This window comes from Fusarium sambucinum, chromosome I (genome assembly GCF_050947815.1).
Source record: "Fusarium sambucinum isolate potato_lamoka chromosome I, whole genome shotgun sequence".
In the NCBI taxonomy this organism is placed as follows: Eukaryota; Fungi; Ascomycota; class Sordariomycetes; order Hypocreales; family Nectriaceae; genus Fusarium; species Fusarium sambucinum.
In genome coordinates, this window is record NC_139294.1 from 5,044,871 (window position 1) to 5,057,829 (window position 12,959).

General features: G+C 49.4%; 7 protein-coding genes across 7 annotated transcripts; 5 read left to right on the forward strand and 2 right to left on the reverse strand.

The window, feature by feature from the left end:
* Window positions 1-833: 833 nt before the first annotated feature.
* On the forward strand, window positions 834-2,171 carry FSST1_004327 (uncharacterized protein; the record flags this gene model as incomplete). Its single annotated transcript, XM_083230491.1, has 2 exons — window positions 834-963; window positions 1,030-2,171. The coding sequence occupies 2 exons, from the start codon at window positions 834-836 to the stop codon at window positions 2,169-2,171; spliced, it is 1,272 nt and encodes a 423-aa protein (XP_083087757.1).
* Window positions 2,172-2,664: 493 nt separating this feature from the next.
* On the forward strand, window positions 2,665-3,474 carry FSST1_004328 (uncharacterized protein; the record flags this gene model as incomplete). The annotated part of the gene is made up of 1 exon (XM_083230492.1): window positions 2,665-3,474. One exon carries the CDS (start codon window positions 2,665-2,667, stop codon window positions 3,472-3,474), a length of 810 nt encoding a protein of 269 aa, XP_083087758.1.
* A 1,027-nt stretch (window positions 3,475-4,501) lies between these two features.
* FSST1_004329 (Smg-4/UPF3 family-domain-containing protein) lies at window positions 4,502-6,682 on the reverse strand (the record flags this gene model as incomplete). Its single annotated transcript, XM_083230493.1, has 4 exons — window positions 4,502-6,155; window positions 6,209-6,399; window positions 6,456-6,536; window positions 6,596-6,682. The coding sequence occupies 4 exons, from the start codon at window positions 6,680-6,682 to the stop codon at window positions 4,502-4,504; spliced, it is 2,013 nt and encodes a 670-aa protein (XP_083087759.1).
* Window positions 6,683-7,274: 592 nt separating this feature from the next.
* Window positions 7,275-8,643, forward strand: FSST1_004330 (type 2A-related serine/threonine-protein phosphatase SIT4; the record flags this gene model as incomplete). Its single annotated transcript, XM_083230494.1, has 4 exons — window positions 7,275-7,425; window positions 7,487-7,919; window positions 7,973-8,402; window positions 8,452-8,643. 4 exons carry the CDS (start codon window positions 7,275-7,277, stop codon window positions 8,641-8,643), a joined length of 1,206 nt encoding a protein of 401 aa, XP_083087760.1.
* A 427-nt stretch (window positions 8,644-9,070) lies between these two features.
* On the forward strand, window positions 9,071-10,207 carry FSST1_004331 (tRNA(Phe) (4-demethylwyosine(37)-C(7)) aminocarboxypropyltransferase; the record flags this gene model as incomplete). Its single annotated transcript, XM_083230496.1, has 1 exon — window positions 9,071-10,207. The coding sequence occupies one exon, from the start codon at window positions 9,071-9,073 to the stop codon at window positions 10,205-10,207; it is 1,137 nt and encodes a 378-aa protein (XP_083087761.1).
* A 152-nt stretch (window positions 10,208-10,359) lies between these two features.
* FSST1_004332 (nucleobindin SSP120) lies at window positions 10,360-11,011 on the reverse strand (the record flags this gene model as incomplete). Its single annotated transcript, XM_083230497.1, has 2 exons — window positions 10,360-10,841; window positions 10,903-11,011. The coding sequence occupies 2 exons, from the start codon at window positions 11,009-11,011 to the stop codon at window positions 10,360-10,362; spliced, it is 591 nt and encodes a 196-aa protein (XP_083087762.1).
* A 687-nt stretch (window positions 11,012-11,698) lies between these two features.
* On the forward strand, window positions 11,699-12,896 carry FSST1_004333 (origin recognition complex, subunit 6; the record flags this gene model as incomplete). Its single annotated transcript, XM_083230498.1, has 2 exons — window positions 11,699-11,880; window positions 11,930-12,896. The coding sequence occupies 2 exons, from the start codon at window positions 11,699-11,701 to the stop codon at window positions 12,894-12,896; spliced, it is 1,149 nt and encodes a 382-aa protein (XP_083087763.1).
* Window positions 12,897-12,959: the final 63 nt, after the last annotated feature.

A 12,959-nucleotide genomic window follows, 5' to 3' on the forward strand; every position in this document is an offset into this window, starting at 1 on the left:
CAGCGTGTGTAAGACGATAGGCAGATAGGTGGAATACATGGTAGTACAGCCTCAAGACAGACACAAGGCATATTTCTGTCCTTTCCTACCTATCTCACAAAGCATGTGTCTTTTGAAACTCAATTTCCTTTCATAACTATCCCCTGCCTAATAGGACTTTTACCTACCTTGCTTTGTTTTAGGCCTGGCCCTTTTCTTCCCATCATTGCGCCCCCCTCCCATTGCCCACCCCCCATTCCAGACGCCTCAGACATGGGCTGGAGTGTAGGCAAGCCTTTCTTTCTTAATTTTCCCTCCCACACCCGAGTTTGGCAAAACCCATATCAACCCGAATATTCTACTTTTTTCCCTCGTCTGCCTGCACCCAAACTTATCTCCCTTCTCACCACACACAGGTGTATTTCGACTTTTTATCTTGTTCTGTTCTGTATTTTATTACAGAAAGAAAACACATCATCTTGTTTTACTAGCTGGTAAAGCAATAGTCGTTAAAACAACTGTCTAACTCGAGTTTAAAATAAACTCACCGTCAACTTTCTTAACCGACGTCACTTTTTTGCCTTTGTGGCCCCAAAGCTTCCGCTACCGACCGCTACCGCTGCCGTTACAACCCCCTAGTAGAGTGCTCTCCGCCAAATTGCCCGCGCTCTTCTACCCGCCTGCCAGACCATTTACACCGCTGGTCGTTGGGCAGAGCTGCGCCGCAGCGAAACAGAGTTAACATCGAAAAATCGCAAAGAATCGCAGCATCGAGACGACTTCGGCGTCGTTCTACTTCTCTTCATTTTCTCTTTTTGTTGTGTAGGCGATCGTGAACAATACAAATCGACGCCATGCCTTTGCACCAGCGAACCTCTGCTAGCCCTACCAAGAGGAGCAGCTCCTCTGTCAGGAGCTCTTCCTCGGTTAGGAGCACTACATCTTCATCCTCTTCCTCTAATAATAAGTCAAGGGCCTTGACTGGTACGTTCAATGGCTATCCTAAGCTTCATTTATCCTCTGCGACTAACGTGAAATTACCTTTGATAGTTCAAGACCATGATTACGAATATGAATTCGATATGGAATCCGAGCTTCGCGACGATCTCCAAAAGGCAAACACAGAACTTAACAAGGCCAATGCCGAGAACGATAAGCTCAGCGCCCAGAACGATAAGCTCAAGGCCACCATCGAGCAGCTTACCCGCAAGCTGAACGAGTCCAAGACCTCCCTCGAAGAAACCACTCGCAAGCTCAATGAGTCCACTGTCTCATGCCGTGAACTCAAGGCCCAAGTTGAGGGTGCCCGATCCGAGGCCGATGTCCTTCGAGAGGACAACCGTCGTCTCAACACCGACTTCGAGGAACTCAAGGGCGACAAGCGCCGCCTCAACACCGAGTGCGACGAGCTCAAAGAGGTCAAAGAATCTCTTGAAAAGGAGAATGAGCGCGTCAAGTTCGAGCACCATGACCTCGAGCAGCGCTTCATCGGCCTTCAGGCCAAGCATGAGAACCTCACCATGCGCCACAACGCTGTGAGTAGCCAGGCTGGCTCGTCTGCCCTGACAAGCCCCATGACAAGCCCTATGCCTAGCCCCCTTCCTGCCCCTCTCCCCGAGGCTCGCAAGAACCCTTCTCGTCCTTCAAGCAAGGCCTCGAGCAAGGCTTCCAGCAAGGTTTCTACCAAGTCAGTAAGCAAGCGAGAACCTCGTGAGGATCGCCACCGTGAACAGGAGGATCGCCACCAGTCTGAACGGGAAGAGAGCACTCGTGATGAGCAACCTCGTGAGCGACGTCACCGAGAGGATCGTGAACGTCGTACCCACGACCGCGACGATCGAGGTCGCCAGCGTAGCGAAAAGCCCAAGGACAAGGACAGATTTGAGGCCAAGGAACGCTTGTCGAAGCGGTTTGATGAGCGACCCTCCGTGGCACCTCGTCAGACCAGCTTCATCGAGCCATGGGGTCCCGGAGGTTGGTCCCCTCGCTATGAAGCCCCCCCGAGCGACCTTGACGCTTACGGCCAAATGATAATAGGACGCAAGGCCGCCAGTGTTGTGTCTAGCGGGGCGTACTCCAACGTCCCTCGCACGACCAGCATTGTCAATGGTCACTTCAGCAGCGACAGCAGCGCATACGATGATGAGCGGTACGAGGATGGTTCTTACCATCCCTACCCCATCCCCAACTAATTACCATCTGGGCTTGTTTGATCTGCCGTCCTGAGTACCTCTCCGTCTTGAGCTGGGTGCTACTCAGAAGAGCGGACCACAGATCAAAGCAAGATGCTCATGAGGACCATGTTGTGGTTCACATGCGCACACTCCCTCTTTGAGACACGCTCAAGGAGTGAGATCCCAGCAGGTAGGGCTTCGCATGAAGCTCCACCTTGTATCTATACGAATTGTTCCCGATGATCGAATTGGGCCAGGCCACCTTCTTATTATGACTCAATCTCAACGGTGAGATGCCGCATCTAGGCCTAGTCTTATCACCACCACCATTCCCCCGCATGGGTCGGTTCACCGACACTGGCCGAACTGTTTAAAACCCCACCATGTTATCTCACCCGCAGCATTCCAACTTAGACTTGCATTATTATTCTTGTTGGTTTTTGCAGCTATACTTAGACCCCGATCGAGTTGATCAGGATCTCTGCTTTTCATATCATACGTTTACATCGCCATGAAGCTCTACCCTTCCATTTCCGAGGACCTGGCCGCCTGGGTGCAGCAGCAGCCTGTCTTCTTTACAGGTTCGGCTCCTACACTTGGCTCTCATATCAATGTCTCCCCCAAAGGCCTTACAGATTCACACTTCGCCATCCTGGGACCCAACCAGTGTGCGTACATCGACCGCACTGGTTCTGGTTGTGAGACTATTGCCCATTCATATGACAACGGCCGCCTGTGTTTAATGTTTATGAGTTTCGGTCCCGCACCTCGGATTGTTCGTTTCTTTTGTCGGTCCAAGATTGTTGAATGGGATGACCCAGCCTTCCCTGATTTGGTCCGGCGTATTTCCAAGGGGAAACGATCTACATTCGACGGTGCCAGAGCCGTTATTGTGGCGGATGTGTTTGAAGCCCAGACAAGCTGCGGCTTTGGTGTTCCCCGGGTGAAGAGGGGTATTTATGCACCTGACGAGATCTCGAAGAACTTGACTCTTGATCAAGTTCTTCAAGAGGGTGTGGATGGCAAAGTCAATGAATTGGCTGTGTTTGAGGAGCGGCCCACCATGGATATGTGGGTGGAAAAGCGAGTTGAAAATAATACGTTGTTGGACTACCATAAGGAAACCAACGTGCTGAGCATGGACGGTTTGCCTGGGCTCAGAGCCGCTCGTCGGGGCGTGGGAGAGACGCTGTGGTTTACAGACGCAAAGGCGCATGCCAAGAAGGTTTTGGCTCAAAGCGAGGCGATTGCAGTTGGATTTGTTCTAGCATTGTTGTTGTACGTTGTCATGGTTTTTGTTGGAGCGATTTCAGCGACATAGCCAAGATTTAGGCTTGAAGGGTATAGGAACGGCGCAATCTTGGGTTTTTTGGATACCAAAAAGTACAGTGTTGTTTGGATTTCAAAAAAGTGTTCCCTCAAAGGGATTGGATTGCTTGGATTTCTTTTTTACTATTCTTCTCCTCTTCTCTTCTCATTTTTTCTCGTTTCTCTTATTCTGTTTTCTTTTGTTATGATACACAATTTTGTTTTGCAGATAGATATGTAACGCGTTTACTACGGGATGCAGGTCCAACAGCCTGTGTAGGAACGATACCCCCAATGTTAGGATAGCCATTAGTATTAGCAGCGATAGATTTTTTTATATATGAATATTATGTATGTCAAGACGCTTATCAATTCCCATGCCTCTAAGGTGCTGAATATGTAGTCTCTTTTCTCAGTGAGTCATGGCTCACTCAGTACTGGATGTTTGATTCAGGCAGGAGTCATAGCTTGCGTGCTTAACCAACTGGCTGCACCCAACATTCAAAAGTAGACCAGCTAAGAAAGCCAGTCAGGGGTTCCTTTTGAATCAATTTTTTTCTTCTTCTTTTCTTTTGTCTCTCCTTTTTTTTCTGTCATGCGACCTACAAAGCAAACATAAACACTCACTCGGCAGATAAACACGGCAAGTTCATATCGTAGTGCTTCGATTCCAATCCTAGCATAATGCTGGCAAAATCATCTATCCTCGTAATAGATTTACTCTCGCTTCCTCAATCGCTTTCATCGACCAAAGCCATTATCCACGGAAGACAGGCTGTAGTAAATTCTTAGTGGAGATATTTGTCTTGAGTTCACCCCCAAGGCAGAGGCACAGACGCCATAGCTTGGTCGTGCTCCTGTATGCCTTCAGGATGGCCGCTATTCTGATCTTGACTCCCTGCTTATGTCTTGTCCTTCAAGTGTAATAAACTGAACTTGTAGAGCAACAGAGGCTACAGTTGGGACAACGGCGCAGTCGGGATATCATGCTACGCACTATAATAGTGCGTCCAAGGAAAATCTGCAAGCATCTATTGCCCTCAGCCGCCACCATTCGTTGGGTTGGAATTGGAGTTGGTGGCAGTAGCGCCCTGATTATTGCCGCCAGAGTCCTTTGCCTTGCTGCCTCCACCTCGCCCACGTCTACCTCTGCCAGACGTCTTTTCTGGTGCAGGGGATCCAGCAGCCGGTGTTGTCGTAGGCGTAGGCGTAGGCGCGTTCACATTGGCAGGCTTTTTATCCTTTCGTTCCAGAACTTGAACAGTGCCCTGTGCCACGGATATGGGGCTTGCTGTGACGGCCTTTACGAGACCGTCGTGCTCAGCAAAGTCAACATAGGCAAAGCCTTTGCGCTTGTCGATCTCAACGAATGTGATAGTTCCGAATGTCGAAAGTGTCTGCTTAAGTAGTGCCTCGGTGACTCCCTGAGAAGGGTTGGCATGCTTGACGAAGCCACGAGTAGCACCAGGAGAAACAGCAGGGGCCTTCTTCTGGACGCTGGCTCCCTTGCTAGAAGCACCTTTGGAGCTACCAGCTGTATTGTCGGCTTTCGATCTACCTCCCTGAGCGGTCGGTGGCTGAGGTGTGCTGGCCGTTGGTTTTGTTGGCTGACTAGATTCAGCTTCGTTGCCCTTCTTCTTGAGAAGAACAATCGGGGGGCTGGGCGCGGCTTGGTTTTGTCCTGAATGCCCCCCTTTGCTCTTATCCTTCTCTCTGGTGTTGTCCTTCTCATTATCCCTTTCCTTGTTCTTGTCTGCGTTCTTACCACCACGCGTTCTGCGGTTCGGTTGTTGCTGTTTGTTGGAGTTCCCAGCGGCGCCTCTGCCCTTTGCAACCGGGGCTTCAGTCTCGTTCGCTCTGACTGGCGAAGCTGGGGGCTCAGAATTGCTAGCTTTAGCATCTGTGGGGGCTGGGTTTTCCTTTTCTGGTGTCGTTTTCGCATCGACATCTGCTTTGGCAGCGTCTTGGCGTGCTTTCCTGTGCGCGCTTCCAGGACTAAGGCCAAGGTCTCGTTGTAGGATCCTCGCAGCAGCCAAAATTCCCGCGCGTCGGCTCTTGGGCGCTGCCTCCTGAGCGCTGGCGTCGTTGGCCTGGCTTTTGGAGTTGGCTTTCGGACTGTCCACACTCTGTTCGGAAGCTGCCTTCTTAGTAAGAATCTTAACAGTCTCCTTGGGCGTCCTGTCTGCTTTGTCGGTTTTGGAATCTTTGCCTCTCTTCTTTCCGGGTTCATCCTCCTTAGACGCACTCTTACCCTTTCCACTTCTCGACTCTCCTTGCCCGTGCTTAGAGTGTTTAGAAGACGTGCCATCCTTAACACTCTTTGCCTTTTTTTCCTTGAGATATTCGATAAGTGGTGTCGTCGTAACTTTATTCTCTGCCTTTCCAAGGTCGTCACCCTCTTCGCCGTCGACGGTTTCCTTTGGTGGTGTTGGGTTTGCAAGTTCTTCTAAGAAAGCCATGAAATCGGGATCTTGGTCGATGGTCCCTTGACGTGCATCAGTTCGTTTTTTAGCGCTCGGGACCTTCTTATAAATAGCAAAGTCAAGTACGGGGGGTCCGATCAGGGACGGGCTGTTGAATGACACCTTTGCGTCTTCCCAGACGGCATTCCGTACTGCTTCGCTCAGTGGCAGGATATCATCCTTTCTCATGACATGAACATAAGCGCGACCTGGTCGAGAAGGTTTTGAGGGGCTTCAAGGCAAGTCAGCATTCTGAGTATTTTGTAGAAATATTGCGCCACGTACTCTGTAGAGATCTTTCCTTCTGCGAAACAAAACCAATCAACCTTGCCTTTGCCCACCTCCCACTCGCTTCCGAGTATGGATGTGAATTCTGCCTCCGTCATTCCAGGAGGCAAACGGCGTATCGTGAGTTTCTCACCCTCATTATGCGCTTTAGTTTTGGTAGGCTTGGGAGTCTCGCCTTCATTTGTAGGCTTTCATCATGGTCAGTCAGGGTCTCATCATTCATTGTGAAATGGAGTGATGTCACCTTGTTCGCCTCGGCAGATCTTGCATTAGAACCTCTTCCCCTGCCCTTTCCATGAGAACTGTTCTCTTGCGGCCCCTTGCCCTGAGAGAGGTTAGATATGCTAGTCACTTAATCATTGATTGGCAAGGATAACAGCATACCTTTGTTGATTCAGAATTCTGATTCGCTGATGCTTGGGAACCCCCATTTGCCCGTCTAGACAAGACTTGTGGTGTCTGAGCTGACATTTTGCATACCACAAATGTCTATTCAGCTGTTATCTCAGCGCACGTTGATACTGCGAGAAGGCTTGAGTGAGTGTGAGTGAACGAGTACTGTGAGGCTCGATGAGTCGCGGCCTTGCTGCCCCGCCAGTGGCAGTGGGGCCTTCTTATTCCTTTCCTGTTCTTGTAGAGATGAGATATGCGATTATCCACCAGATGGTGAAACTTCCTCATGTGGTCGGTGGCTATTTGTGTGTTGTATGCGCGCGCGAGTAGAGTTGAATAGAATTTCAAATCTAAAACAATCACAGTCATGAGAAGCTCAAATGGTTCAGCACAAAGAGATTGATAGTTTCTCTACCTAAATGTCACGGCCGAAGAATTCCCGGTGTTTCACTATCACACCCCTCCATCCATCCATCTATCAGGTACCTAGGTAGGTCTTGTCCATATTCAAGCCCCACCCCCATTCGCCGCATGTGTACCACTACACTACCACTTACCTAACCTAACCTGCTGCCATCATTCGCAATACAGCCAACGCTGGGCTGATAGATCCTTCCCCCCCCCCTACTGTCATCTTCCTCCTTCTACGTTCGACTGGGCATGCTTGATCATGGCTTCAAGCGTACCTCGACCGGGCCCTGCGAACTTGGGGCCCAATGCTGGTCTTGATGAATGGCTCGAGGAGGCCAAGCAGTGCCACTATCTGCCTGAGCGTGTTATGAAGGAATTGTGCGAGAAGGTGAAAGAAATATTGATGGAAGGTGAAGACCGCCAGACTCGAGCTCGCCGCTGACCTGCAGCTTTGCTGACTTGGTATCTCAGAATCCAACATTCAGCCAGTCTGTACTCCCGTCACTGTTTGCGGCGATATCCACGGCCAATTCTACGATCTTCTCGAGCTGTTCCGGGTATCTGGCGGTATGCCTGGCGAGTCCAACGTGCAGGCGCCAAAGACATCCACCACCGTCATCACCTCAGACGATATCGAGCCACCGACAGAGATTACAAACCCCAAGTTGAGGAAGAAGATAAAAGCTTCTGGCGAAAACGCGACATCCAGTGGCGCAGAAGAGACCGAGGTAGGCGAGGCTGACGAGGATCCCGATGCGACCATGGCGGACCGGCTAGAATCTGGCGTCACGGTGAACTCGACAAGTCAAAGCGCCGATAATCGATATATTTTCTTGGGAGATTTCGTGGATCGAGGGTACTTCAGCCTGGAAACGTTCACATTACTAATGTGCCTGAAAGCAAAGTAAGCATTCCTGAATGCCATTTGCGTTTTATGTGGCTGACCATATTCCACAGATACCCTGACAGAATAGTGCTCGTTCGTGGTAACCACGAATCTCGGCAAATTACACAGGTGTACGGCTTCTATGAAGAGTGTCAGATGAAGTATGGCAACGCTTCGGTCTGGAAAGCTTGTTGTCATGTGTTCGATTTCCTGGTTCTTGCTGCTATCATCGATGGCGAGATTCTCTGCGTTCACGGAGGTTTGAGTCCAGAGATCAGGACAATTGATCAGATTCGAGTTGTTGCCCGTGCGCAGGAGATTCCTCACGAGGGTGCATTCTGTGACTTGGTATGGTCGGATCCAGAAGACGTCGAAACGTGGGCTATCAGCCCACGTGGAGCCGGATGGTTATTTGGAGACAAGGTTGCAACTGAATTCAACCATGTAAACGGACTGAAGTTGATTGCCCGAGCCCATCAGCTCGTCAACGAGGGTTACAAGGTATTTAGCGACCCCCTAGAAGTACAAGGATTATACTAACGACTACTAGTATCATTTTCCTGAGAACTCGGTAGTGACTGTATGGTCGGCACCCAACTACTGCTACCGTTGCGGTAATGTTGCTTCTATCATGGCTGTGGACAAAGACTTGAACCCCAAGTTCAGCATCTTTTCTGCTGTTCCTGATGATCAGAGACATGTCCCAGCACTCAAGAGGGGTCCTGGTGATTACTTCTTGTGATGAAGCATAGTGTACGGATAACGGACTTAATGGTATAAGTTGCATGTAGAATAGCATAGGGTCAAAATACCCGTGGTTTCGAGTTGAATTTTGTGGGAAAGGGAATGGATACTCATAGTTTTGGTAGAGTTGTTATAACAATTACGGTCAATATGAATGCTTGCTTCATTGGGCGCGTGCACTTGCTATATCGTGTGGTTTAGGTGCGTGAATTTGTTTGGGATTTTGCCATTTTATTCCGGGACAGATAATATTCTGGGTGCAATAAATGAATGACCACAAACTGGTCTGTCTCTGTACCGGCCGTAATCGAACTTTTCCTCTGAGGTTTGACAATCTTAAATGTTTGACGGCATCCTATTCTATTTATTTACATCAAAACTCCCAAGTCTGTGGATAACATTTGAAAACTCCACCTGCCATCATCATGCCAAAACCAAAAGCTTCCAAGGGAAACCCTATCCACAATGCAATCAGCGAGTGGTTGGATTTAATTACAACTGAAAACGCAGGGTCAGACTTGACATGGAGAGCCGACCTCTTAGCCAGTGCACCAAAGCGATTCACAGTTTATGAGCCCATGGCTCTTCTGCCGACAGGAAGCTTCACATCTCCATCCTGGACAACGCTTTTACAAAAACTTGGCAAAGATGCATGTCAACAACTTTGGTCCGGCATTCTGAAGCAAATTTCAACACAGGGAAAAGATACACTGACTCATCTTGCCGTGAATGAGGGTATTCCTCTGCACAGAGCGGGAGAAGAGGCTGATGAGAACGTACGAAGAAGCCCAAGTGGGCTACGCACTCTCTATGGAGATTTCGGCCCTCAAGATGCCCCAGCCGAAGAACCCTCTCAATATGATTTCGACAAGACGCTGTGGGCTTCGACGAAACAGAATGGAATATTCCAAACTTGGGCGCCGAGGTGGACCATGTTCAGTCGAGGCAATGTCAAAGAGAAGGCCAGGCTGCTAGATATGGGAGACAAAACACTCAAAGGCACATGGGCCGTTGATCTCTATGCCGGTATTGGCTATTTTGTCTTTTCGTATGCTCGACTTGGGATGAGAGTCCTATGCTGGGAGATTAACCCATGGAGTGTTGAAGGATTAAGGCGCGGCGCTGTAGCAAACCGATGGAGCGTGCGGGTTGTTCAAGGGGAAGATCTTGCCTTAGCAACTGAGAAGATTGTCGGCGGAGGGGAGCAAATAATCGTGTTCCTCGAAAGCAACGAGAAAGCTTTGAGAAGGATTCAGTCATTGCAGGGTAGTGATATTGCGCGAGACGTGCGACACATCAATTGCGGTTTTCTTCCCACGAGCGAACCGACTTGGCGAGATACGTGGGATATCTCTGCTCCAGCTGGTGAAACATGGCTTCATCTCCACGAAAATGTCGGTGCCAATGACACAGAGACAAGGCGTGAAGAAATTCAGCGCAAGTTCGATGATTGGCGCCAGGGAACGGACCGGGTGGCCAATGTTGAGCATATAGAGCAGGTCAAGACATTTGCGCCAGGCGTCTGGCATTGCGTCTTTGACGTTCATGTTCAAAAAATCTAGATATATCATGTATGATCATGACTACTATCTCAACATTAAGCTTCGGTACATATTTTCATCCATCATGATGTCATATAACACTATCGCACCCGAGTCCCTGCCCCAGTCATGGTATTCTATGTAAAATACAGTCCAAGTCCGTCATCTATTGTCTATTGTCGTCGGAACTTTTGAGGAATGTTGGCCTCAACAATGGAGAGCTTCTGCATCGCCTCGAGGCGGTCTTGGGCATCCTCCATCTCGTCGTGCTTCTTAAAGTGCTCAATGTCTTCGGGATGTGTCAGGTCCTCAAGCTTGGTATTATCGTCGTGGTACTTTTCCCAATGATGAATCTCGTACTCGTACTCGTCGTCACCATGATGTCCAGGACCAGTGTTCAAGTCGGGGAGTGTCTTGCCCGAGTTGATAAAGTCCATCCATTCCTTGCGACTGACCGAAGAGTCGGCATCCTTGTCGAGCAGGCCCAGTAGGATATCACGAACCTCGTCCTTTCGTTTCTCGGCCATGCCCTTGTTTGACTCGTCGAACAGACCGTACGTTCGCATAAGCTCAGCAGCTTGCCACCATCCATCGCCGTTGTAGTCGTGGAGGGTGAAGAAGGAGTCGGCGTCCCAACCCTGTACATGGTGCTCCTCTACAAGAAAAAATTGTCAGCATAACTGTCAGACTCCAGGACAAAGCAGAAGACAACATACCCGCCATATGTTTGGTCATCCAGTCGGCATTGGCGTCAACGACAGGTTTCTGCGAGTGGGCAAACACTGTGGTCGCAAAAGCGACGCTGAGGAAGACACCAGTGCGCATTATGTCGGATAGGTGGAGGAGATAATACGGAAGAAGAGAAGGATATGCAAAACGACGCGATGCAGGAATTAAAACACAATTGATGGTGGGACAAGTCGGTCACAATAAAGGAGTGAGGTTCAATGGACACCTCCAGGTGAACGTGGTCGGTAGGGTAGGTAGGTCCGTCTGGATTTGGAGGCTGCCAGGGGTTCCCGAGCCGCTAGAACAGAACCGCCAAAGCTTAAGTGCCAGGGACCTAAGCCTGGGCAGTATTATTTGGTTCTCCAACGAATGGGCCTTTGACCATTGGATATCATGGCTTTGGATTGATATTCTATGACCGTTAAAGGTAGGTATGCAAACCTGAACTTAAAAAGGATTCCACGAAGGGGCCTCGAACGAGGACGATTCCTCAATGTACAGTAGCATACTGCGATCCCACTCTAAGTCGGCCTTTATCTTGCGATTTTCTCTAATCCCAACAATCTCATCTCCATACCCTGTCTTATCAAGGCGATCGACAATAAAGTCAATTGGCGGGGTGATCAATTAAGCTATGGCCAATATCTCGTGACCAGGCGTCAAGAGTAGGTTGCTACGTAACGCGTCTTCTGTCTTGACCGCGTTATCAACTTCCAAATATTGGTCCTTCCACTCACAAGCCACGGCGCAACCTCACCACCACAAGAAGTCGAATTCATCATCATGAGTCGTCAGATTGAGCAGGCTTTGCTTTCATTGATGCCAACATATGGCTCCGATTTGCCACCATCACTTGTAGAGCTTGCAGGTTCTTTGCTTGCTCAGTCTCGACATCGAGCGAGCGCTCTCAAGACGGAAGAGGAGATTGCAAGATTATATGCTTGCGCAAACCTTGCTTGCGATCGGTATGTTATTCCTGTGATATTTTCGAGCCATGTAAACTTAACGTATTAGTCTAAAAATCACCCTTGATCTTCCACCTATCGAGCCTCGACCACCGATCCCACCCCGTATTTACGACCGTCTCTACGCTCATCTTGACAACATTCTGCCAAGTAGCGCTTCAACCCCTGGCCGAGCCGTTGCGGGAAGGAGAACACCAAGTTCAAGGTTTCGCAATGCTGGCGATTCACCTGCTGATGGGTCACGACCACTACCATCAAGAGGAACGCCTACGAAAGAGCAAACCCTGGCACAGTTCAGAACGCCTTCAAAGGGGGCAAGTGGAACTTCGACAAAATCCACAAGCAAGACACAAACCTTTCGGGGTGTCAATCTTCATGGATGGATTCAGCCAGTGACAAGATGGGTATGCGAAGAAACGGGCCACAAGAAACTCGCCCCTACGATTCTTGCTGGTCTGGAAACTATAGTTACACCAGGAGGTCGTAGAACAGAAGATGAGTGGGTGCTGCAGAATGTCACAGCCTTGTTCGCCTCAATCTACTTCTTCGTAACCATGCGCGTCAAGGCTCTTGCATCGGGAGAAGGTATTGACCGAGAAGGATATGTACCTCTAAGAAAGGAGATCCTCACTTTACTCACCAAAGCACGGCGGGAGGTCGACGTTAAGGGGTTATCAGAGGAGGATGCTTGGGAAGATTGGACAAATATCAAGTCGAAGGACTTCGATGATGCAGTTGCCAAAGTCAACGAGCGATCATGGCTCACTGGCGATTGGTATCAAGGGATTGCAGACGTCGTCAAGTTGACCCAAAGAGGCCACCTTGAGGATGTTGCGATGCTCGACGAAGAGACTATGCCAAAGATGCAGGTCAAAAAGGCAGACACCATGTTTCAGGACAAATACGACTTTCTCAGCGATGCCAAACGAACGGAATACATGCACTGGGAGAAGGATATTTACGCCAAAATTGCTCTATCAACAACGGGCGCTGCTATGGAAGTAGATACACAATGAAGGGCCAAAAGACCTGCTTTATACCCAACACAATGTTGGAATACGAATGTTTCCTCTTTTCAT